This window comes from Corythoichthys intestinalis, unplaced genomic scaffold (assembly GCF_030265065.1).
Source record: "Corythoichthys intestinalis isolate RoL2023-P3 unplaced genomic scaffold, ASM3026506v1 HiC_scaffold_23, whole genome shotgun sequence".
In the NCBI taxonomy this organism is placed as follows: Eukaryota; Metazoa; Chordata; class Actinopteri; order Syngnathiformes; family Syngnathidae; genus Corythoichthys; species Corythoichthys intestinalis.
In genome coordinates this window covers 1,961,204-1,985,881 of record NW_026651592.1, presented here as the reverse complement: position 1 = coordinate 1,985,881, position 24,678 = coordinate 1,961,204, and the positions used below count along the sequence as shown (strand labels likewise).

The window sequence follows — 24,678 nt, the reverse complement described above, 5'->3', positions numbered from 1 at the left end:
CCTCCGCATTTTCCTGCTTCCGCCTTCCCCTTTCTTTTTTTTTTTTTTTTTTTTTTTTTAAACCTGTCCTGTTCAACTGTTTGACACGGAGAATGGGAGTCTAAGTGCCCGGATAGTCTGAACAGTTTTAATGTTTCACATTGAGTCTGACATACTCCCTATGGGAACAGAAAAAAAGAAACACAAGAGAAGAAAGAGAAAAAACACAAACAACAACAAGAAATACATTGAACGCCTAACTACTAATATGTTGGTGCTATCGTCAGCTAAATGTATTTCCGGTTAACACCATGTGGGGGGCCTGTCGACCAGGGAAAGAGGGGGAAGAAGGTGGGGGAGTCTATAAGCTAAGTGATAGAAAGGGTGTGTACACAAATCATCTCTGTGATTTAGAACCCAGTAATCGTGTGAATCCATAGTGAGTGTAAGCCCGTTGGCGACCGATCCTACACCGCCCCGTCACCAATCCCGGCGGCAGGACCCCCCGCCCGAGCGCGCCCAGTAACATCCAGCCACACGCGGGCCCCGCCGGGCATGCAGCAGCCACGCAGACAAGCAGAGACGCCACGCGGGCGGCAACACAAGGCCACAGCCTCACACCCGTCCCGTCCCCTCCGCCTTCTCCTTTCTTCTCTGCCTGGGTATCCGCCCTGTGCTCCGCTGCGGGTCGCCGGCGCGGTGTATCGGCTGGATGTCGCCTGCTCTGGCAGGGGACCCTGCTCTGCCCTGGGCTTGGGATGAATGAATTTATTGTCATTGTCATTGTCATCATTATCAGTATCATTGACAGTTACCGAGTGTGGGATAGTTTGGCCAAGAAAGAAAAACATTGACACAGAATATGGAGTAATTTGCCCGAAAAGACGATGACAGACAAAGGAAGATGGGAAAAAAAGCATATGCTTATCGATACCCGTCCCCCAACAGCCCGGGACGCACAGTCTAGCATGTTAGTGTTGCATAGTCCCATACCTGTTAAGTTGTAGAAATTGCAATTAGGGAGATTTCTGTTTGCCAACCCCAATGACACGCGCGCGCGCGACAATCGCTAAGACAAAATGCAACCATTTTTTTTCAAGTTCATTTTGGTCACAACACTTGTGTAAAAATTAACTACACTGTCAAAGAACCTCTTTTTGGTGGCATCAGAGATAGTCTTCAACTTGCTCCATGTATTGTCTGGCATCATGTGATACTGCTATGTTGCCTGTGTCATGCCAGTTCTCCTTGTTCCTGTAATCAACATCTAGGATATCCTCAGCTTTCCTGATCACATCCATTTGCACAAATTTGGACATCAGCTTCCTCAGCAGCCTCTTCATCTCATCAACCATCACTCCAATTAGGGTTTCGTCAGACTAAATCAGCAAGATTAAAAACATTAATTACATCATTTAGAAAATTAATCATATTTGTTTTTAAAAGTATCTTTGTCATGGCAGTTTTTTAATTGAATTGTAACCTAGAATTGAAACTTTATATTTTTTGTTTCAGCACAGTAATAATGATATAATATAATAAAGTGTATAGTATACACTTTAGCTTTAGCATAATAGCGAATCTAAATGATTAAACTTCAAGTAAGTAACGATATGCTTTCTCACTTAAATTCATATATTGTGGGGGTAGGACCGCAGTGGTTTAATATTCCATGACGTTTGATCCACGAAAACACAGAGTAAAGCAGCGACTTCTTCCTCATCGTTCTCCCATCATTAGCTCCAATGCTATTAGCATTAGGCTAGTTAGCTATCGCTGGCAGGTAAGACTTACGGCAATTACGTTGACGAACGTCGTTTTTCCCGAATACTGGAGGCCGACCAGGGTCAGCTCCATCTCTTCCTTCCAAAATAAAGACTTGAACCAGTCTAAAAGCCGGTTTTTTAGTGCCAGCATCTTGGGAAGTCGGTGGTGCTTCGCCTCTTCCCTCCCTGTCAGATGATTGATTGGGCTTTTCCAGCTCTGAAGGGGAGTGAGGGCAGGGAAGTCGGAGACGGCCAGGCTATTCGTTGTTGGTCACTTTCCGAATCGGGCCGAATGGTATCGTTACAAAACGGTGACAAACAAAAACGTAAAAAAAAAAAAAAAATTGACATTTTTGGAAAATCGGGAGATTTGGCTTTGTAATCGTGAGGCGTGAGCATTGGGGTCAAAATCGGGAGTCTCCCGACCAAATCGTGAAACTTAACAGGTCTGTAGTCCATTTTTTACTCATATCTTTCCAAAAGTCATTGATTTCCATGGCATTACGCAATATTGTCAATTTGAGTAGGTTCATTGGATAGGTTGATCATTGTAGGCTAAGTGTCCAGTCAAGGAGCTCCATCTCACAGCAGGTTAAACACAGCAACACGGCTTGGTGGGCTACTGGGGGTCCCGCAGCGTGCTGTGCCGGTTAGGAGGCTGCACCTGTGGCTCATGGGCCGGGTGGGCGGACGGGAGTGGGGGCGGGCATGGGGTTGGTGTGCATCCCCTCTTCCTATCCCTGAGGGCCGGTTGATGGGAGCGCGGATGGGACCACCCTGGGCCCCAGGAGGGGGGGGGGGGGGGGGTGGCTCCTTTGCTGGGCTGCGGGAGGAGGGACGCGCAGCGACCCCCCACCCACCCTCCGTCTCCGGGCTGGCTGGGTGGGGGTCGTGGCCCTGGGTTGGCGCCTGCTCGGTGTCTCCTCTCGTCTGCGTAGCTTTCGTGTGTTTGGCGGGGCTCGCGTGCGGCTGGAGGTGATTGGGCACGCTCGGGTAGGGGGGGTCCTGGTGCCGGTACTGGCGGCGGTGGGGCGGCGTAGGGTCTGTTGCCAACGGGCTTACACACATAAAGGATTCACACGATTACTGGGTTCTAGATCACAGAGCTGATTTGTGTACACTCTACCCCTCCCAATCACTTAGCTTATTTGCTTCGGCTTCTCCCGTCTGCCCTTTCCTTTTCGGGTTGAATTAAATGTAAACACATATGAATGCTGTAGGTTTGTTTGGATTTGTCATGCCTTAAAGCAGGGGTCCCCAACCTTTTTTGCACTACAGACCGGTGTTATTTGGGTCTTTTTTTTCACGGACCGGTGTTCTGACAAATCCATCAAAAATTGCAACGATGCGGTTCTGCGCATGCGCGTAACGTTAAACATAGCTGCAAAATGCACAAATGCAGCGATTCCAAAGTAAACACTACAAACTTTCTTGAAAGAAAGGAATCTTAACTTACATTTGATCATGGAAGGACTTGTAGAAAAGTTCTCCTCAGATTCATCCTGCCATGTAAGCTTCACACAACAACTGCACACCGCGCTCACCACTAACGACTTCGCCTTGTCGTTAAACATTAATTAAGAAGCCCGCTTCACAAAGATACGATGTTAGAAATTGTAGCAAGGTTTTCAACGCTCTTGTCGCGATGTCAGGATATTCCAGAATGACTTTAATCCAGAACCTCGGTAGAGTTGTTGTCTCAAATGTACGTTTAATAAGGTCGCCGTCATTTGCGATCTCTCTGTTTATTCACAAATGGGTCACGAATCCACACCTTTGCAGTTCGTGGGTCTTCGAGGTTGTAGGCTCGTCAAAATACAACAAGTGCTATAGGAAGAATGTGTTATTCCTTTTTATCTAGAAATATTTTTCCCACGGTGTTTGGCTTCAAACACTTTTTTTATTTTTTGGAAAGTACTTCGTCCGCCCGTCCGGCGCCGGTCATCTTGCGTCACAGTGGGAGGGGAAGCAGCCAGCTGGCGGAGGCGACGATCAGCTGACTGAAATTCTCAAAAAAATAATAATTAAACGGCCAGGGCCGTCACACATCAGAATTTGGAAAATTGCTCAAACCAAGCTATTTTCTAATGCTGATTTCTAAAGAATGGAAAAAGATATGAACTAACCTTTTTTCCTGCTGAAAGAAGAGTCTAATCTTTCTTTTGGTGGGTTCCATGTTTATATAGCAATAGAACAGAATTTTCTGTGGGCCTTGCAAAATCAGTGAAAATCCAGTAAAACGGCCGGGAGCGAAGGGGGTTGTGAGTTAATATAGGCTTGCAGAAATTTATTTTCAAATTTTTTGATGGTGGCGTGCCTTGGGATTTTTTCTAATGAAAAAAAAAAAAAAGGCTGAGAAACACAACTTTAAGTGATTGATCCAAGCTTCTTCCTTTGTGCTTTCCTCATAGCTGGTACATCAACGGCACGCAGGCGGACACGAGGTCGGACCTCCGCCTCAGGCTGGTGGAGGGCAACTTGATTATCACCAATGCCAGTGAGATCACCGATTCGGGGACGTACCAGTGTCGCGCCGAGAACATTTTTGGCACAGTTCTGAGCCGGGACGCTCATTTGCAGTTTGCATGTGAGTACATTTGGATTGTTTATCTCATTTGCTGGCATGAAGAGTCATTTCAAGGCATCTGGGTGAGGGAGGGGAGATGTTGGCTCATTAGCTACAAAGACTATACAGTATATATGTTGTGCTCCCAGTGGCTTCATTGGATGAAGTTGAAATGCGGATATTTCCTGTTTTTCCATATCGCGGTGGTAAATGACAGCAAAACAAGCACCCCTCCAAGCCCCCACTAGTAATTTGGCAGCCTCCAGAACAATATCACTGCCTCGGCCCAGCAAAGTGAGAAGAAAGAACACTGTGGGTTTTTACGAGCAAAGACCATAATGACCTAAGTGGCGATCCTAGAGGGAGGAAGAAAGTTCACATTCTGCTTTGTTCTGCTTGCGGGAGAAGGGAGCGAAGAAACAAATGGCTCAATTAGCCTGGAACTATGTGCACTGAAGAAAAAAAAAACAAAACGGAAGTGAGGTCTCTTCTTAAAAAGCTTTTTTTTTTTTTCAGGACAAAAGAATGGTTGTGGCTTTTATGGTGCAAAACATACTTTTAAAGGCAAATTGCAGTTCTTTAGACTGAAGACATGTTTGAGTCATTTGTGGAAGCACATGCAAGCACTTGGACTATTTTCCCCTCGTGAGGGTACAAGAACTGAAAAAAATATTTGATTTTTTTGGTAAGCAATTGTTAAAGAATAAATTAAAACAAATGAATAATATTAGTTATATTTAGATTTTTTCTTTTAACTCAATGCCTGCAATTGAAAACGATAGGATTTGCATTTTGATCAATGAGCTGATGGAAAAATGACAATACAAAATCCCGCTCATCTGATTGGTCGAGGTACTGTTGCTTACCATGATGAGAATGGAGGCAACATTAGAGTGTGGAAATAAGAGTTTTGAGTGAAACTTGATGAAAAAGCACATTTAAAAACTTTTTTTCCCCCGTGTCTTCTTGCCTTCTCCGTGTACCTTTTTTACTTTTAAGATTTTCACAAAATGTATTACATACAGTGTGGCAAATAAGTATTTAGTCATCCACTAATTGTGCAAGTTCTCCCACTTGAAAATATTAGAGAGGCCTGTAATTGTCAACATGGGTAAATCTCAACCATGAAAGACAGAATGTGGAAAAAAAAAAACAGAGAAGAACATTGTTTGATTTTTAAAGAATTTATTTGCAAATCATGGTGGAAAATAAGTATCTGGTCAATACCAAAAGTTTATCTCAGTACTTTGTTATGTACCCTTTGTTGGCAATAAAGGAGGCCAAACATTTTCTGTAACTCTTCACAAGCTTTTCACACACTGTTCCTGGTATTTTGGCCCATTCCTCCATGCAGATCTCATCTAGAGCAGTGATGTTTTGGGGCTGTCGTTGGGCAACACGGACTTTCAACTCCCTCCACAGATTCTCTATGGGGTTGAGATCTGGAGACTGGCTAGGCCACTCCAGGACCTTGAAATCCTTCTTACAAAGCCACTCCTTTGTTGCCCTGGCTGTGTGTTTGGGATCATTGTCATGCTGACCCAGCCAAATCTTATCTTCAATGCCCTTGCTGATGGAAGGAGATTTTCACTCAAAATCTCTCGATACATGGCCCCGTTCATTCTTCCCTTTACACAGATCAGTCGTCCTGGTCCCTTTGCAGAAAAACAGCCCCAAAGCATGATGTTTCTACCCTCATGCTTCACAGTGGGTATGGTGTTGTTCGGATGCAATTCAGTATTCTTTCTCCTCCAAACACGACAACCTGTGTTTCTGCAAAAAAGTTCTATTTTGGTTTCATCTGACCATAACACGTTCTCCCAGTCATCTTCTGGATCATCCAAATGCTCTCTAGCGAACCGCAGACGGGCTTGGACGTGTACTGGCTTCAGCAGGGGGACACGTCTGGCAGTGCAGGATTTGAGTCCCTGCCGGCGCATTGTGTTACTGATAGTAGCCTTTGTTACTGTGGTCCCAGCTCTCTGTTGGTCATTCACTAGGTCCCCCCGTGTGGTTCTGTGATTTTTGCTCACCGTTTTTGTTATCATTTTGACGCCACGGGGTGAGATCTTGCATGGAGCCCCAGATCGAGTGAGATTATCCGTGGTCTTGTATGTCTTCCATTTTAAAATAATTGCTCCCACAGTTGATTTCTTTACACAAAGTGTTTTACCTATTGCAGATTCAGTCATCCCAGCCTGGTGCAGGTCTACAATTTTGTTTCTGGTGTCCTTCGAGAGCTCTTTGGTCTTGGCCATTGTGGAGTTTGGAAAATGACTGACTGAGATTGTGGATAGGTGTCTTTTATACCAGAGGGGGGCGGCCGTGCCGCAGTTGGTAGCTGGAGTTGTCCTTGGACCGAAAGGTCAGTGGTTCGATTCCCGGTTACGACTGCCCACTGTCGAAGTGCCCTTGGGCAAGGCACTGAATCCTGATTTGCCTCCAATGGGTTGACAGCGCCTTGCATGGCAGCAGCCCCATTGGTGTGTGAATGTGTGCGTGAACGGGTAAATGTGTGCTAATGTAAAGCGCTTTGGGCATGATAACCATGCAGATAAATGCGCTATATAAGGACTGTCCATTTACCATTTACCATACCAATAATGAGTTAAAACAGGTGCCATTAATACAGGTAACAAGTGGAGCCTCGTTAGACCTCGTTAGAAGATGTTAGACCTCTTTGACAGCCAGAAATCTTGCTTGTTTGTAGGTGACCAAATACTTATTTTCCACTCTAATTTCGAAATAAATTCTTTAAAAATCAAACAATGTGATTTTCTGTTTTTATTTTCTCCACATTATGTCTCTCATGGTTGAGGTTTACCCATGTTGACAATTACAGGCCGCTCTAATCTTAAGTAGGAGAACTTGCAAAATTGGTGGTTGACTAAATACTTATTTGCCCCACTGTATGATTTCATTTGTATTTCCACATTATATTTGGAGTGGAGTTATTGCGGAGGGGACCTTGAATGCATCTAAATTCTTTAGAAAATAAAGGTAGGGCTGCAGCTATCGATAATGCAAGTAATCGATTAATCTATCAATTAGTCAGTTCCAATGATCGAGTTATCAGATGAGGAAAATTTAATGTGGATTAAATTTAATTTAATTTGTCATTATAATATACAGTGCCTTGCAAAAGTATTCGGCCCCCTTGAATCTTGCAACCTTTCGCCACATTTCAGGCTTCAAACATAAAGATATGAAATTTAATTTTTTTGTCAAGAATCAACAACAAGTGGGACACAATCGTGAAGTGGAACAACATTTATTGGCTAATTTAAACTTTTTTAACAAATAAAAAACTGAAAAGTGGGGCGTGCAATATTATTCGGCCCCTTTACTTTCAGTGCAGCAAACTCACTCCAGAAGTTCAGTGAGGATCTCTGAATGATCCGATGTTGTCCTAAATGACCGATGATGATAAATAGAATCCACCGGTGTGTAATCAAGTCTCCGTATAAATGCACCTGCTCTGTGATAGTCTCAGGATTCTGTTTAAAGTGCAGAGAGCATTATGAAAACCAAGGAACACACCAGGCAGGTCCGAGATACTGTTGTAGAGAAGTTTAAAGCCGGATTTGGATACAAAAAGATTTCCCAAGCTTTAAACATCTCAAGGAGCACTGTGCAAGCCATCATATTGAAATGGAAGGAGCATCAGACCACTGCAAATCTACCAAGACCCGGCCGTCCTTCCAAACTTTCTTCTCAAACAAGGAGAAAACTGATCAGAGATGCAGCCAAGAGGCCCATGATCACTCTGGATGAACTGCACAGATCTACAGCTGAGGTGGGAGAGTCTGTCCATAGGACAACAATCAGTCGTACACTGCACAAATCTGGCCTTTATGGAAGAGTGGCAAGAAGAAAGCCATTTCTCAAAGATATCCATAAAAAGTCTCGTTTAAAGTTTGCCACAAGCCACCTGGGAGACACACCAAACATGTGGAAGAAGGTGCTCTGGTCAGATGAAACCAAAATTGAATTTTTTGGCCACAATGCCAAACGATATGTTTGGCGTAAAAGCAACACAGCTCATCACCCTGAACACACCATCGCCACTGTCAAACATGGTGGTGGCAGCATCATGGTTTGGGCCTGCTTTTCTTCAGCAGGGACAGGGAAGATGGTTAAAATTGACGGGAAGATGGATGCAGCCAAATACAGGAACATTCTGGAAGAAAACCTGTTGGTATCTGCACAAGACCTGAGACTGGGACGGAGATTTATCTTCCAACAGGACAATGATCCAAAACATAAAGCCAAATCTACAATGGAATGGTTCAAAAATAAACGTATCCAGGTGTTAGAATGGCCAAGTCAAAGTCCAGACCTGAATCCAATCGAGAATCTGTGGAAAGAGCTGAAGACTGCTGTTCACAAACACTCTCCATCCAACCTCACTGAGCTCGAGCTGTTTTGCAAGGAAGAATGGGCAAGAATGTCAGTCTCTCGATGTGCAAAACTGATAGAAACATACCCCAAGCGACTTGCAGCTGTAATTGGAGCAAAAGGTGGCGCTACAAAGTATTAACGCAAGGGGGCCGAATAATATTGCACGCCCCACTTTTCAGTTTTTTATTTATTAAAAAAGTTTAAATTATCCAATAAATTTTGTTCCACTTCACGATTGTGTCCCACTTGTTGTTGATTCTTGACAAAAAATTAAAATTTTATATTTTCATGTTTGAAGCCTGAAATGTGGCGAAAGGTTGCAAGGTTCAAGGGGGCCGAATACTTTTGCAATGCACTGTATATTTGATTTAAGGATACATTTTAGGAGATGGCACGGTGACTGAATGGTTCGCACATCTGCCTCACAATTCTGAGATCAAGGGTTCAATCCCAGGCTCAAGTTTGCATGTTCCTGTCCCTGCTTGGGTTTCCTCCCACATGCCAAAAACATGGATGGTCGGTTGATTGAACACTCTAAATTGTCTGCATGACTCGTTGAATGTCACATTGTGGCATGGCAACCAGTCCAGGGTGTGCCCTGCCTTCTGCCTGTAGTTAGCTGGGATAGGCGCCAGACCCTCGTTAGGAAAGGTGACATAGAAAATGAAGGAATGAATGAATTTTAGGTGATGTAAAACAAAAACTTGCCCTTTCAAAAGAACATTAAATGCAAAATAAAAATGCTGCGGAATTGCACTTTGATTTCCAGTGGTGGAATGCAACTAACTAAAAGTACTTCGTTACTGTACTTAAGTAGGTTTTTGTGTATCTGTACTTTATTGAGTACAAATATGAAGTTGTACTTTTTAATTTTATTCCCAATACATTTTACAGCACATATCTGTACTCCACTACTTTTCAAATTGTCACTTGCGTTACATGTTACTTTTGTTTTTTTGTTTCCTCATTATCAGTTGATTGTTTCGTTTTCTTGCCTCCGACGCAATGGATAAACCCTGTTCAAATATACTTGAATTGAGCACTAGATAGCAGCAAAATAAGTACTGGCAAAATAAGGCAGGTTAACTATCGAGCAATAAAAAAACACCTCACTGTTGTACAGTAGGTGGCAGTATGCACCTGATAGTTGCTTGTAATCCGCCATTAAGCTAAATTTTGGGCTGTTTACAGTGCAGTCAATTTTATTGCTTGTTTTTTTCCATTCTGTTAAGTTTTGAATAAAACTGGGCAGACAATTAATTTTCTGGTTCTTTCTTTCAATATTGACGCAGATCTCTGCATGTATATACTGTATATACAGTGTATATATATATATATATATATATATATATATATATATATATATATATATATATATATATATATATATATATATATATATATATTAGGGCTATCAAAATTATCGCGTTAACGCGCGGTAATTAATTTTTTTTATTAATCACGTTAAAATATTTGACGCAATTAACGCACATGTCCCGCTCAGACAGTATTCTGCCTTTTGGTAAGTTTTACAGCAAGGCTTTTTGTGCTGTCTAACAGCGAACTCTTGTGGTCGCTTTGCGACATGGTTTATTTTTTCTTGCCAGTTCAATATGGCTGCACGACGTCTTGGGCTGACGCCTACGTTGTAATGTTGTGCTTATATGATCCTTGGACAAGATTTGTCCGTAAGTATGGTTGTTGTAAAGAATGTACATATTATGTTAGTAAGTGAAATGTTATATTTTTTGTATGAGACGCTTTTTGTTTATGTTTAGTGAACCTGTATAGCGTGCTAAGCTAACGTTCTTGCTAATGCAATGCTTGTGTATTTTTTTTGTTGTTGTTGTAGTTTTACGACGGTCTAAAGAGGACAATGGTTTGAGGCCATTTTATTAATAAATCAGATGAAAAAGGAAGAAGTCTGATTATTAAGGCGTCGTTCACGAGCTGTCTAGCTTTGGAAAAAGTAGATGCTTCGGAGTGAGGACAGCATAGACAGATTTAAATGACAGTAGAGTGAAATGCCCACTACAGTCCTTATGTACCGTATGTTGAATGTATATATCCATCTTGTGTCTTATCTTTCCATTCCAACAATTTATTTTACAGAATATATATATATAATTTACAGAAAAATATGGCATATTTTATAGATGGTTTGAATTGCGATTACTTGCGATTAATTACGATTAATTAATTTTTAAGCTGTAATTAACTCGATTAAAAATTTTAATCGTTTGACAGCCCTAATATATATATATATATATATTATATATGTGTGTGTGTGTTAGGGCTGTCAAAATTAGCGCGTGAACGAGCGGTAATTAATTTTTTTAATTAATCCTGTTAAAATATTTGACGCAATTAACGCACAAATGCCCCGCTCAAACAGATTAAAATGTGAGCACAGTGAAAGGTGTACTTGTTGTGTTTTTCGGAGTTTTGGCTCCCTCTGCTGGCGCTTGGGTGTGACTGATTTTATAGGCTTCAGCACCCATGAGCATTGTGTAAGTAATTATTGACATCAACAATGGCGGGCTACTAGTTTATTTTTTGAATGAAAATTTTACAAATTTTATTAAAACGAAAACATGAAGAGGGGTTTTGATATTAATTTTCTATAACTTGTACTAACATTTATCTTTTAAGAACTACAAGTCTTTCTATCCATGGATCGCTTTAACAGAATGTTAATAATGGTAATGCCATCTTGTTGATTTAGTGTTATAATAAAAAATACAGTACTTATGTACCGTATGTTGAATGTATATATCCATCTTGTGTCTTATCTTTCCATTCCAACAATAATTTACAGAAAAATATGGCATATTATATAGATGGTTTGAATTGCGATTAATTGTGATTAATTACGATTAATTTTAAAGCTGCAATTAACTCGATTAAAATTTTTAATCGTTTGACAGCCCTGGTATGTGTGTATGTATATATACTAGGGTATGTATGTATGTATGTATGTATGTATGTATGTATATATTACGTATATATGTATATACAGTGGGGCAAATAAGTATTTAGTCAACCACCAATGGCGTACCGCAAGCAACACGTCACTTCCGCTCATTAATATTCATGGCATTAGTTACGGTTGCTATGCAAGGACAAGCCACCATTTGTCCCTAATAGGAAATGAATGGAAATCGTGTACGCAGGAGATGTTTACAGCGCTAAACCTACCAATTCTCTCCGAAAATGATGTGCCTGGTGCCAAATTGACTGGCATAGATTTGGAAGAACATAAAAATGTTCAGTTAAAGAGATGGCTTTAGCGTCGAAGGCTGAAAAAGACGAAAAAAACGAGCCGACCTAAGCATAGCTTTAGCTTTTTTTTAATCGACGCGACTGACAATGACATTCTCCGGTTTCAACAAGCTATCCTTTACCATCAGCCCTGTCTTTCTTATATATCCTCTGGTTGTCCTACATCTCTTACCGTTCTTGGGGGTAATTTAGTTAGCTTTGTGTAGCGGTCGCAAATGCTACTCAGTGACAGCCAACGAACACTTTAAATTTTTTCATTGATAACACATCTTAATCCTATAATTTATTTACACTTCCCCCTTACTAAAGTTTATATATATATATATATATATATATATATATATATATATATATATATACTGGACTGTCTCAGAAAATTAGAATACACAATATTCTAATTTTTTGAGACAGTCCAGGAAATTAGAATACACAATATTCTAATTTCCTGAGACAGTCAGGAAATTAGAATATTGTGTATTCTAATTTCCTGAGACAGTCCTGTATATATACACAGGACTGTCTCAAAAAATTAGAATATTGTGTATTCTAATTTTCTGAGACAGTCCAGTATATATATAACAGAAACGGTAACAGTGGCAGTCAGATACCATTGTAGTTTTTTCAGGTCATTCATTGTCAGACAGAAGCAGTACGGCACAACGTTACGCAAAAAAAAAATAAAGTAAAAATATAAAAATGGCTTACCTCTTTGTCCTCTGAAAGACCATGCCAACCCAACATAATGTTTACTGCATATGAAACGTGAATGGATTCGCCGAGCTGGTGTTAAAGTCCGCGCAAGTTGATTCGGTTTTCACATTTTTTTCCTCCCGAGTTTTTGGTTTCCGGGAACGTATGAAGAAAACATCCTTCATGGTCGTAATGTCTAGAGTCGTTTCTACAAGTTCCAAAAAAGCAATGCGTGATCGCCATGTTCGTTTTTGAAAGATTACCGGCGAAAAGTAGCACTTTTTACGTGGGGTCTATGCAAGGGCGGGTCTATAATGTCCCACTTCGGCTTTACTTCCGCTTTACGATGCGACGTCACGGTCTAAAAATAGCCTGCGTGCGGTACGCCATTGTGCAGCCCTGTAATTGTCAACATGGGTAAACCTCAACCATGAGAAACAGAATGTGGAAAAAAAAACAGAAAATCACATTGTTTGATTTTTAAAGAATTTATTTCCAAATTAGAGTGGAAAATAAGTGTTTGGTCACCTTTGACACAAGCAAGATTTCTGGCTGTCAAAGAGGTCTAACTTCTTCTAACGAGGTCTAACGAGGCTCCACTCGTTACCTGTATTAATGGCACCTGTTCTAACTCATTATCCATGTCCACAACTTCAGTCAGTCACACTCCAAACTCCACTGTGGCCAAGACCAAAGAGCTGTCGAAGGACACCAGCGTCTGTAAAGAAGTCACTGATATCTACCTCATAACTATCGCTTAATTGTATTTTTTTCGTTACTGTCACATTATCCCCAATATGAATTCGCCCAATCGAATTACTCGACTTCTTCGATTAATCTTTGCAGCACTAAAACAGTGTGCATCAGAGATTATGTCTGCACTTTTTAGGAAAAAAAAAAGCTTAACAAAAAGCTTAAAAAAAACATCCCTAAAACCTTACACACACACAGAAAGGCTCAGGTGAAGTTATTTTAATTTATTTATTCAATTTCAATTATAACATTATATTAAATTAAGCAGAACAGATGTTGATTTTATTCTAGGCCAGCCAGCTCCACCAATGAGGTGTCCCCCTTTATTTTTTTTTACAGGGAGTTGGCAACCCCAAGCGTGAGTGAACCATCGATGGTGGTCAACATCCATAAACACCACTGAAATTTTTAGTTCATACCCAGGTGTTTTGCACCCAAAAAGCATTAAATTATGTTTTTTACTGACGACATATGACAATCCTACTACATTTCAAATTCTTCAGCCGTCTGAGAGAATCACAGGTCATGCGTGACCTTCGGAGAAGGAACACCTTTCTGCCTGGAAGCGGGTCATGGTGGGTCGAGTCTAGCTGGCAGAATTCTTGCTGGGTCAGGTAAAGGCTACGTAACGCTTTTAAAGTGATGCTTTGGCAGCCAGGTAGTGGCGGCGGAGCGGTGTCGGGAACACTTCAGTCACACTGCCTGCAACAGACGTTCCACTCGTCGACTTTTTTGTCAGGCAGTTGCTTTGAATATGCCCCCTCCCTTCATAACCCACCTGTCTCAGGGGCATTGACACTGAGCCAGCGGCAGGGATGAATTGTTCTGATTATTTGTTGGGGTTTTTTTCATACGTGGACTGTGCTTTCAAAAAAAAAAAAAAAAAAAGTGCTTCCCTTAAAGGGAACCTCGGACTAAAAGACTTGTAGGCTCTAATAAGCCACAATTGGCTGGGTTGAAACAAAAGCGGTTACGCGACATCTGTAAATGGGGGTTTTCAGGGTAAAACGGACAAATTAAAAATAGTTTGGGGATAAATGCGCCATGAATCTGCTATGGCAGCATATAGACATATTGTTCTATCAAACACAACAGTTGTTTTGGCTTAAAATACAGCAGTTTCTTTTAAAGAGGAGTGCAAGAGCAGAAGCTGCTTTTTCAGTCTTGTCTGTGTTTTCCGCCATATATTATTGCCATAGATTTAAAAATCTGTCATATTTAGTACATGTTTTGACCTACGGAGGGCGCCATGTTTTACGCACGCAATGCACGCTCGCGGTGATGACGCAGTTGGGTTGGACTGGGAGAATAGCTCTGCTAGCTAGCAAGGGAAGCTAGTATGACAACTGTCATGATTTTGTCACATTCTGCTGCTGGTCAGATTACTTATTAAAGAGCTGTGGGATGAGTTCCCAACGTCGTACCTGCATCCAATTCCAGCTCATCAGCAGTGTCTTTAAACCGATCCTAGGCGGCTTGCTGAGATATTGACTTGCTGCTTTTTGACAGTTTTTTATGCCTTCATTGCTATTTGCATCATTGCCTTGTTTTTTTTTTTTTCGTTTGTCTGCCTCTCACCGCAATTTTCCCTCAGGTTTAAAAAAAAAAAATGTATTGATCCCAACCGACTGTCACAGACCCTTTTTGTGTCTCCCTTTTTGTGATTGCATTTTTTTGTGTGTTTTCAATAAACCCTTTCTACGCAATCCCTATGTTATTATTATCTTCTTGCTGTCTGAAGTGAGCTGCATTTTCTAATTCTGTGGTCAAGCCAGCCGCACTCTCTTTTCAGTTGCGTTTCCCTTTCAGGTGTTACCGCACAGACAGAGAACGCATGTGGGTTGAGATTGCTTAGTAAGAAAAATTGTTCAAATTGGAGGGGCAGAACCTACAACATGTTTGGGTAGAAAACGAATGACACTGTGGAAGTACGGCAGCGCAAGTATGGCAGCGCTGCCCAGTGACGTCACCGCTCAGAGCTAGTTAACCCTTGAGAGTCGAAGGACGCGCCGGCGCGTCCTCAGCGCACGTCGTCTTTGAAGCACCCTCGCGTTTTAATTACGTCACCCACATGCCGTTGGTTGGTCTCGTTTTAAAGGGCGGAAGTTGCGGTTTACTCTCGTTGTTATTTGAAGTCAATCGACCAACTAAAACGTGAGATATTGTCATTTAAGTTTTATAGTTTTATTGTCCTCTCAAAAAAACATTAAAACGCTGCATGGATCATTTGTTTATGTCTATATTTCCATCATTTCTTGTCCTTTTTCAAAACGGAAGCTCCATGAAAAAAACACAAATCAAACGAACCCTTTCGAAGTCACAGTGGAAGCACAAAATGTGTTTTTTTTTTTTATAAATATAACTGCCGTGCGAGGTTCCACCGAACGAGAGGCAGGAGTGTTCTGACGCAGCGAGGGGGCGAGCGACGGCCGTTTGAATCAAGCAAGCAGGCGAGCGACTTTGTGTGACTTTGAGGATGAACGGAAAACTAAATTTAGCGCAAGCAATTGTGCTTTTTGATCAACTTGAGGAAGAGGGTGGTCCAAATTCGTCATCATCGTCTTCTTCGGAAGAGTCCTCGAGTGAAGATAGTGACGGATTTGAACACGTGGGTGACGCCATCGACGAGCAGAGGTAAGCCAACTCACTTTTTTTTTTTTTTTTTTTTTTTAATGCTGTAAAAGTTTCTTTTGATATTGCAAGACAAAGTTAATTTTGATGCAATATAAGTGCGTGTTTGTGTATGTAATAATAAAATGTGCATATCAGATCAAAGTATAATTTGTGGTCTTCTTTCTATATGAAGATTAGGGATGTAGCACATATTCAGCTACGGTATTCTTTCTATTGTCATACATATAGATTTCCATTATTATTTATTGCTGTATATATTTTTATTTTATACTTTATTATTTTCATAAATACTGACTTTTGTTTCATGTACATTTATAGTGACAATGAAAGTAAAGTGAATTGAAAACGGAAGGGTGGAAAGAGGACCGACACCCCATGGAAGTGTGGGCTGTGATGTAGCCCTGTGTCTAATTCCAGGACGAAACTGCTTTTCGGAGTGGCATGCCTGAAAAAAAATGTAACTTGTTTATTGTAAATATTTTTGAAAATACTTTTTTCCCCAATGTTATATATATATATTTTTTCCCACAATCAGTCTTCTCAATTTGTGTATATAAATGTGTGTTCAAGAAGCTTGATTGTGTGTACATAGTTTTCATCAGGTGATGGGCCGCAATACCTAAACTCAAAGAGATGGCCTCTAAACACTTTTTGTGTTAGATGGTATATTTTTTCACTGTTCTTCACTGTTTGGTCTGCTGTATATAACCTGTTTTGACTAGAGCATGTATAAATGCAAAAAACGCCTATGGCTATACCTGTTGTTTATGTTGAATTGTCAAATAAAAGACTATTTATTCTAATTTTTTTTGGTTGAATGTTCATCCTAACATGTTGAATAAATATTACAAAGTTTCAAAACGGTTCGTTACGCATGTTTGGTTGTCAATTGGACATCAATATTAAAAATTTTGACAAAACGATTTTGGAATTTTTGGTCTTTTTGGGCCCAAAATTATGATTTATAATTGGTCAGTGAAGGAAACAACAGTTTGGACATGAAGTTCAAGGTGTCACAAAAAAAGGGACCAAACCAGGCCATCGTAAACAATTCTGTCTTTGAAATATAAAGGCAACTTCAAAGGCATGCAAAATCAGACAAAATAGGCCCAGACCTTAAAGGGTTAAACTAATTCTTCAAATTCTATAAAAACGAAAACATTTGAAAATCAAATTCTTATAACTCATACTAACATTTATCTTTTAAAAACTCCAAGTCTTTCTGTCCATGGTTCCCTTTAAATGTTATACTGAACTAGATTAAACATACAATTGGGCAAATATGTATTTAGTCAACCACCAATTGTGCAAGTTCTCCTACTTGAAAAGATTAGAGAGGCCTGTAATTGTCAACATGGGTAAACCTCAACCATGAGAGACACAATGTGGGGGGAAAAAAACCCTAGAAAAGCACATAGTTTGATTTTTAAAGAATTTATTTCCAAATTAGAGTGGAAAATAAGTATTTGGTCACCTACAAACAAGCAATATTTCTGGCTGTCAAAGTGGTCTAACTTCTTCTATCGAGGTCTTACGAAGCTCCACTCGTTACCTGTATTAATGGCACCTGTTTTAACTCATTATCGGTATAAAGACACCTGTCCACAACATCAGTCAGTCACCCTCCAAACTCCACTATGACCAAGACCAAAGAGCTGTCAAGGACACCAGAAACAAAATTTTAGACCTGCGCCAGGCTGGGATGACTGAATCTGCGATAGGTAAATTGATTGGTGTAAAGAAATCAACTGTGGGAACAATTATTAGAAAATGGAAGACATACAAGACCACTAATAATCTCTCTGGATCTGGGGCTCCATGCAAGATCTCACCCCGTAGCGTCAAAATGATAACAAGAATGGTGAGCAAAACGGGGGGACCTAGTGAATGACCTATAGAGAGCTGGGACCACAATAACAAAGGTTACTATCAGTAAAACAATGCACCACCAGGGACTCAAATCCTGCACTGCTAGACGTGTCCCCCTGCTTAAGCCAGTACGCGTCCAGGTCCGTCTGCGGTTCGCTAGAGAGCATTTGGATGATCCAGAAGAGGACTGGGAGAATGTGTTATGGTCAGATGAAACCAAAATAGAACTTTTTGGTAGAAACACAGGTTCTCGTGTTTGGAGGAGAAAGAATACTGAATTGCATCCGAAGAACACCATAACCACTGTGAAGCATGTGGGTGGAATCATCATGCTTTGGGGCTGTTTTTCTGCAAAGAGACCAGGACGACTGATCATTGTAAAGAAAAGAATGAATGGGGCCATGTATCGAGAGATTTTGAGTGAAAATCTCCTTCCATCAGCAAGGGCATTGAAGATGAGACATGGCTGGGTCTTTCAGCATGACAATGATTCCAAACACTCAGCCAGGGCAACAAAAGAGTGGCTTCGTAAGAAGCATCTCAAGGTCCCTGGAGTGGCCTACCCAGTCTCCAGATCTCAACCCCATAGAAAATCTGTGGAGAAGTTTAAAGTCCGTGTTGCCCAACGACAGCCCCAAAACATCACTGCTCTAGAGGAGATCTGCATGGAGGAATGGGCCAAAATACCAGCAACAGTGTGTGAAAAGCTTGTAAAGCATGACAGAAAATGTTTGGCCTCCGTTATTGCCAACAAAGGGTACATAAAGTATTGAGATGAACTATTGGTATTGACCAAATACTTATTTCCCACCATGATTTGCAGATAAATTCTTTAAAAATCAAACAATATGATTTTCTGTTTTTTTTCCACATTTTGTCTCTCATGGTTGAGGTTTACCCATGTTGACAATTACAGGCCTCTCTATTATTATCAAGTGGGAGAACTTGCACAGTTAGTGGTTGACTAAATACTTATTTGCCCCACTGTAATTGCTGATGACTGGGCTTTCTTGGGATTATTTTAAATATAAAATTTCAAGATGTGATTGGCTCGGCGCCATAGGAGCCGCGATCCGCTCAGGAATGTTCTATTTGTCAGGATTGATGCTCACATTAATGCGTTCTGATTGAAGTCCGCCGTAGCTAATTAGTATCAAGCACCTGCTGCCGTTTGCTTCGGGTTGCATCACGGTGTTTGAAACATTCATGCGGACATATGTTGACTTGTAATACCGGACGACGCCTTAATGACCATGCCGTCGTTGCTGCATTATTTAAGAAAAAAGTCATGAATATTGATTGGCCTATCACTTTGCAGATAGCCCCATCGTTTTCTGCAAACTCGTTCTGCGTAATATGGGATGAGAGGGAATTCTCAGCCTGATTCACATTCATAGTACATCGTGTCACACAGCGGTATGACTCAAGTACACTTCATTACATTTCTATTTATTCTGTCTGAAATAACCATGTTTCTGAGTCCTTTCTTAGTAGAAAAAATATGTATTCAAGAGCAGTGGTCCCTGACCTTTTAACGCACCACGGACCAGTGTGATGTGTGCCTTTTTTTTCACGGACCGGCAATGTGTGGCAGAAAATTGCATTAAATATAAAGTAACACGACGGGGCTAAAAACGATCATTAAGTGCAGGGAAAATGTAACTCATCATACGGTGAATCAACCTTTTTTAACAGCGGCGTCTCCTATAACCTCGAATATCCTTTGTTGGAGGCATAATGAGTTCTTCTCCAATCGTGAAAGGTTTCTTGGCTTTAGCAATAAGGTTAGCCAAGAGATATAATGCTTTCAGTGCATTAACTTTTGTTGCCTCATTTGCAAGCTTTTAGCCACATACTCTTATGCAGAATGGACTTGGATTTAGGCTCCTCTTCTGGCTCAGCAGGTGGCCTTTTTCCTTTAAAAAAGCTGTCGTAATATGTCACCGCACGCAGTCAACAGCAGCTAACGTTACTGTTTACATTGACTGACGCTGTGCTGCTATAAGCAGTGTTATTAATCATACTTTAAAAAGTAATTATTAGAGATAGACAGATTATTGGCTAGGCCAATTATTGGCGCCGATATTTAGAAATTTGACGGACAGTATATCGGCCGATATGAAAAAAAAATCCATTAAAAACTTGGTTATTTTGGCTCGGATGCAGCTGCGCGTCTCTCTCCTGCCTGCTGTCTCCTGCACTAGTATTTACCCTGTCCTCTGATTGGATAAAGGGTAATGGTAAATGGCATTACACTTGTAGTGCATCTTTCCACTAAGCTTGAGAACGATAAACCGAGACGACCGGATATCCGGTTTTACAGGTGAGAGATACAGCTGTATCGATAGTAAAGTTACCATTCGACAGTAATTAGCCACTAAATAGTTAATGAATCGATAGTAGAGATAGAATTTGGCTATTGCGAGCACAAGAATCAGCTTTTAGTTCAATGCATTGCTTAATGGGATAACAATTTAGCTTTTTCTTCACATGCTGCACTTGTGTCATTCACCACACAGTGCACTTAGATTGAGACCGCACGCATGACATAATATGGACAAGCACAACTCACAGTCGTGGTTGCCTCAACTTCCCATGCATTTCGGCAAAACTGCTACTAGTCGCCGTCATTACCCGATCGTCACGGGCGTGTCATAACAACGCGAGAGCTAACAAAACCACTGTAACCTACGCTCCGTAGCGTTTTCTTCACAGCCCAAAATGAAACTCGTCGTGGCAACGAAGCAACATGCTAAAACAATGGACAGTTTGAGCAACGACGCCAGCGACTTGGAGCGATTGATTTTCAACGCACCCAGGAAAACAAAAGTCGGACTTTGAAGTGAGGAAGACAGCCAGATCTGTTCGCATGGGTCAGAGCTAGTGTGAAGCGGTACAGAGATCGTGAGTTTTTAACCTTGAAAAATAACCCACTACAATGCTGGAAAGGGCAGCACGACCCTCTGGAGATTTTTTTTTCCACGAAATGCAGTCTACTTAAACATGAACATGTGGATTAGTTGATCTTCCTCAAGAAATATATGCCCTTCAAAAAAGATATGGACAGTGATTAGGAATAAAAATGTGGAAGCACAGGCATAAGTGATAGTGTATAAAGGTTAAAGTAATCATTATTGACCTGTCCGTCTAAAATGCTATGTTTTTATTCCCCCCAGTTATACCAGTGGTAAAGCATAATTTTTTATTTATTTATGATAACGCTAACAGGTTTAATTCTTTTTTTTTCTAGAGCAACTGCATATAATTAATATTTTTTGTTTGTAAGATGTTTACGTTGAAAGTTTGCACGTAAATTATTTACCTCTTGTGTTAAAAACACCAGGAAATACAGTAATTGAATTACTGCACTTTATTGTTGTCTGTCACTGGAGTTTTATTTTATTATCAATCCCATCCAACAAAATGACGGTCATATATTAAGCCTTATTTTTTTTTCATAAAAAAATAAAACATAACATTGGTATGAAATTTTGTTGTTTAATTTTGCTATATTAGAAATGTGTTCTTTTTATGTGTTTAGAATACTGTACAAACACACACAACAAATATTTACTATTGTATCGTTTTCACTCTATCGAACCGTATCATTCTTAAACTGTATCGAATCGCTCGGCCTTAAAAATGTATAGTTTTGTAATCCAATCGTAACCTGTGTATCTAGATACATATCGAATCGGCTTCATGCCAGAGATTCCCAACCCTACTTTCCACCCTTTTAAGGCTCTCAAGGCGCTTCACACTATATCCTCATCTACCTATTGGTGACGCAGGACCAGGAGCATTGTGAGGTTCAGTATCTTGATCAAGGATACTTAGACATAATGATTACTTTCAATCAGTTGCCATGAACTGTATTTAAAAAAAAAAAAAAAAAAAAAAAAAAAAAAAAAATTGCCCGAGCGTTTACAAAGACGCCTGCCATGCTAAATGCTATTGCGAAAGAGCATGCAAATGCTATGCTAATGCTCTGAGCCACCTAGCCAATCATCATTGCGTTTGCAACGGCGTCACAACCCCCCTTCCCTACTCCCCCACCTGCTCTGCACTCTCCAGGGAAGGCAGCCAGATGTGTGACAAAATCACTTGCGCTTCATTCAACCAAATTGCAGTAATGCGCCCCTTCACATCCTCAGTAACTAACAGCGTTTGAAGGAAAAAGTACGGTAACTAATCAGATCGCTCCCTATTGAAAAAAATAAATAAATAACAGCGTTTGTAACATTGTTATACTCCAATGCCGTTATTAACAACACTGGCTATAGGTGTGCAAACACCCCATTAATGGCGGTCAACCACTAGAGGGCGACGTACACAAATCTCTACTCGGATTAGTCAAGGGGCAGAGGCCTGATTGTGGTCGTTAACAAATTATTTATTATTTCTCTGGGCCCGGTAGAAAATACACCACAGATTGGTACCATTCCCCGGCCCCTTGGTTGGGGATGACTGCGTTAAAGGATACAATAGCACAACACGAACAAATCAAAATTCTTGGTTTAAGTAAACTGGGGTACATGGTTAATGTTCACTTGTAAGCACAAATGATTCGGATGCACTTTGATACAAAGTTCAATCACTAGAGACCACAAGGATGAACGGCAGGTGGGTAGGATCTGTGTACCTTCTGGCCATTTGTTTTTCCTTCTAAGTTTAGAAGACAAAAAAACCGAAAATGTGCCCAATTCTGCTTTTGGTTTGTGTGTTAGCAAAAAAAAAAAAAAAAAAAAAAAAAAAAAAAAGAATAGTCTTCCGGTTCTTAATTACTGGGGATTCAATAACAGAAAATGAACCTTATTCCATTTTTCCAATGTCAGTTTATTGAACTAAAGTTGAAAAACAAAATATGCCCAATATTTGTTTTCCACCAAGTTCTCTTTTCCAATGAGCCTTGACCCAGTAGACGATGTTCTTCTTCAACAAGATGAACAAGACCCGGCTTCAGCTGCCTAATATCAATTTATAAGAAGAAGATGAACATTGTCTTCCAGGTCATGGCACATTGTAGAAGTAAACGTGGTTAAAAACATAATTATTGGACGTATTTTGTTCAATCAAGCTTGTGTTCTCATTTTCTGTTAACGCACATAGAAACAAAAAAGGGAATTGGGCTCGTTTTCCGTTTTTAGTTTTCCAAAATTAGAAGGAAAAACGAATGGCCAAAAGGTACACGGACTGAATAGAAGTGGGATTCTGTTGCTGGTATCATGCAGATCTTCTCTAGAGCAGTGATGTTTTGGGGCTGTTGTTGGGCAACACGGACATTCAACTCCCTCCACAGATTTTCGATGGGGTTGAGATCTGGAGACTGGCTTGGCCACTCCAGCACCTTGAAATGCTTCTTACGAAGCCACTCCTTTGTTGCCCTGGCTGTGTGTTTGGAATCATTGTCATGCTGAAAGACCCAGCCACGTCTTGTCTTCAATGCCCTTGCTGTTTAAAAGGATATTTTCGCTCAAAATCTCTCAATACGTGGCCCCATTCATTCTTTCCTTTACACAGATCAGTCGTCCTGGTCCCTTTGGAGAAAAACAGCCCCAAAGCATGATGTTTCCACCCCCATGCTTCACAGTGGGTATGGTGTTCTTCGGATGCAATTCAGTATTCTTTCTCCTCCAAACACGAGAACCTGTGTTTCTACTATAAAGTTCTATTTTGGTTTCTCTCTGACCATAACACATTCTCCCAGTCCTCTTCTGGATCATCCAAATGCTCTCTAGCGAACCGTAGACGGGCCTAGACGTGTACTTTCTTCAGCAGGGGAGACACGTCTGGCAGTGCAGGATTTGAGTCCCTGGCGGCGAATTGTCTTACTGATAGTAGCCTTTGTTATTGTGGTCCCAGCTCTCTGTATGTCATTCACTAGGTCCCCCCGTGTGGATCTGGGATTTTTGCTCACCGTTCTTGTTATCATTTTGACGCCACGGGGTGAGATCTTGCATGGAGCCCCAGATCGAGGGAGATTTTCAGTGGTCTTGTATGTCTTCCATTTTCTAATAATTGTTTCCACAGTTGATTTCTTTTCACCAAACGTTTTATCTATTGCAGACTCAGTCTTCCCAGCCTGGTGCAGGTCTACAATTTTGTCTCTGGTGTCCTTCGACAGCTCTTTGGTCTTGGCCATTGTTGAGTTTTGAATGTGACTGACTGAGGTTTTGGAAAGGTGTCTTTTATAACGATAATAAGTTAAAACAGGTGACATTAATGCAGGTATCGAGTAGAGCCTTGTTAGAAGAAGTTAGACCTCTTTAACAGCCAGAAATCTTGCTTGTTTGTAGGTGACCAAATACTAATTTTTCACTCTAATTTGGAAATAAATTATTTAAAAGTCAAACAATGTGATTTTCTGATTTTTTTTTTTTTTTTTACTCTGTCTCTCATGGTTGAGGTTTACCCATGTTGACAATTACAGGCCTCTCTAATCTTTTCAAGTAGGAGAACTTGCACAATTGGTGGTTGACTAAATACTTACAGTGGTACCTCTACATACGATCGCTTCGACACACGAACTTTTCGACATCCGACGTAAAATTTGACTCGCCATTTGTTTCTACATGCGACGACATGCTCGAAATACGACGACAATGGCAGCACCGCAGACGAATGCACGGCGGATTTTCTTGTGTGACAAATCAACACAGGTTTCAGAAAAGGTTGGTACAGGTGGTGAAACAAGGAAAAAGTTGATGCTTACCTTCGAAATGAAGATGCAAATGACAG

General features: G+C 40.7%; 2 protein-coding genes across 6 annotated transcripts in view; one reads left to right on the top strand and one right to left on the bottom strand.

Annotated features, from left to right (window-relative positions):
- LOC130911131 (contactin-5-like) overlaps window positions 1–24,678 on the top strand; it is a 405,498-nt gene that overhangs the window by 151,148 nt on the left and 229,672 nt on the right. For all 4 annotated transcript variants that reach the window (XM_057828867.1, XM_057828868.1, XM_057828870.1 and 1 more), the window contains one exon: window positions 4,157–4,332. In XM_057828867.1, the coding sequence (XP_057684850.1) occupies window positions 4,157–4,332 (176 nt within the window). The remainder of the gene's footprint in view (window positions 1–4,156; window positions 4,333–24,678) is intronic.
- LOC130911133 (ADP-ribosylation factor-like protein 8A) lies at window positions 925–2,104 on the bottom strand. 2 transcript variants are annotated; one of them, XR_009061976.1, is made up of 2 exons: window positions 1,605–2,104; window positions 925–1,358 (listed from the first exon to the last, which is right to left on the bottom strand). XR_009061976.1 is itself a non-coding variant. In XM_057828871.1 (2 exons), the coding sequence occupies exons 1-2, from the start codon at window positions 1,894–1,896 to the stop codon at window positions 1,146–1,148; spliced, it is 336 nt and encodes a 111-aa protein (XP_057684854.1). In that variant the 5' UTR covers window positions 1,897–2,104; the 3' UTR covers window positions 925–1,145. The 2 variants fall into 2 exon arrangements, 1 of the variants encoding a protein (XP_057684854.1); XM_057828871.1 differs by having other exon boundaries at window positions 1,774–2,104.

Excerpts from the sequence above, each read along its gene's own strand:
- LOC130911133 (XM_057828871.1), bottom strand. The coding sequence starts at position 1,896 with ATGCTGGCACTAAAAAACCGGCTTTTAGACTGGTTCAAGTCTTTATTT. Across the intron at positions 1,359-1,773 it reads CGTTCGTCAACGTAATTGCC|TCTGACGAAACCCTAATTGG; the intron begins GTAAGTCTTACC and ends TTGCTGATTTAG.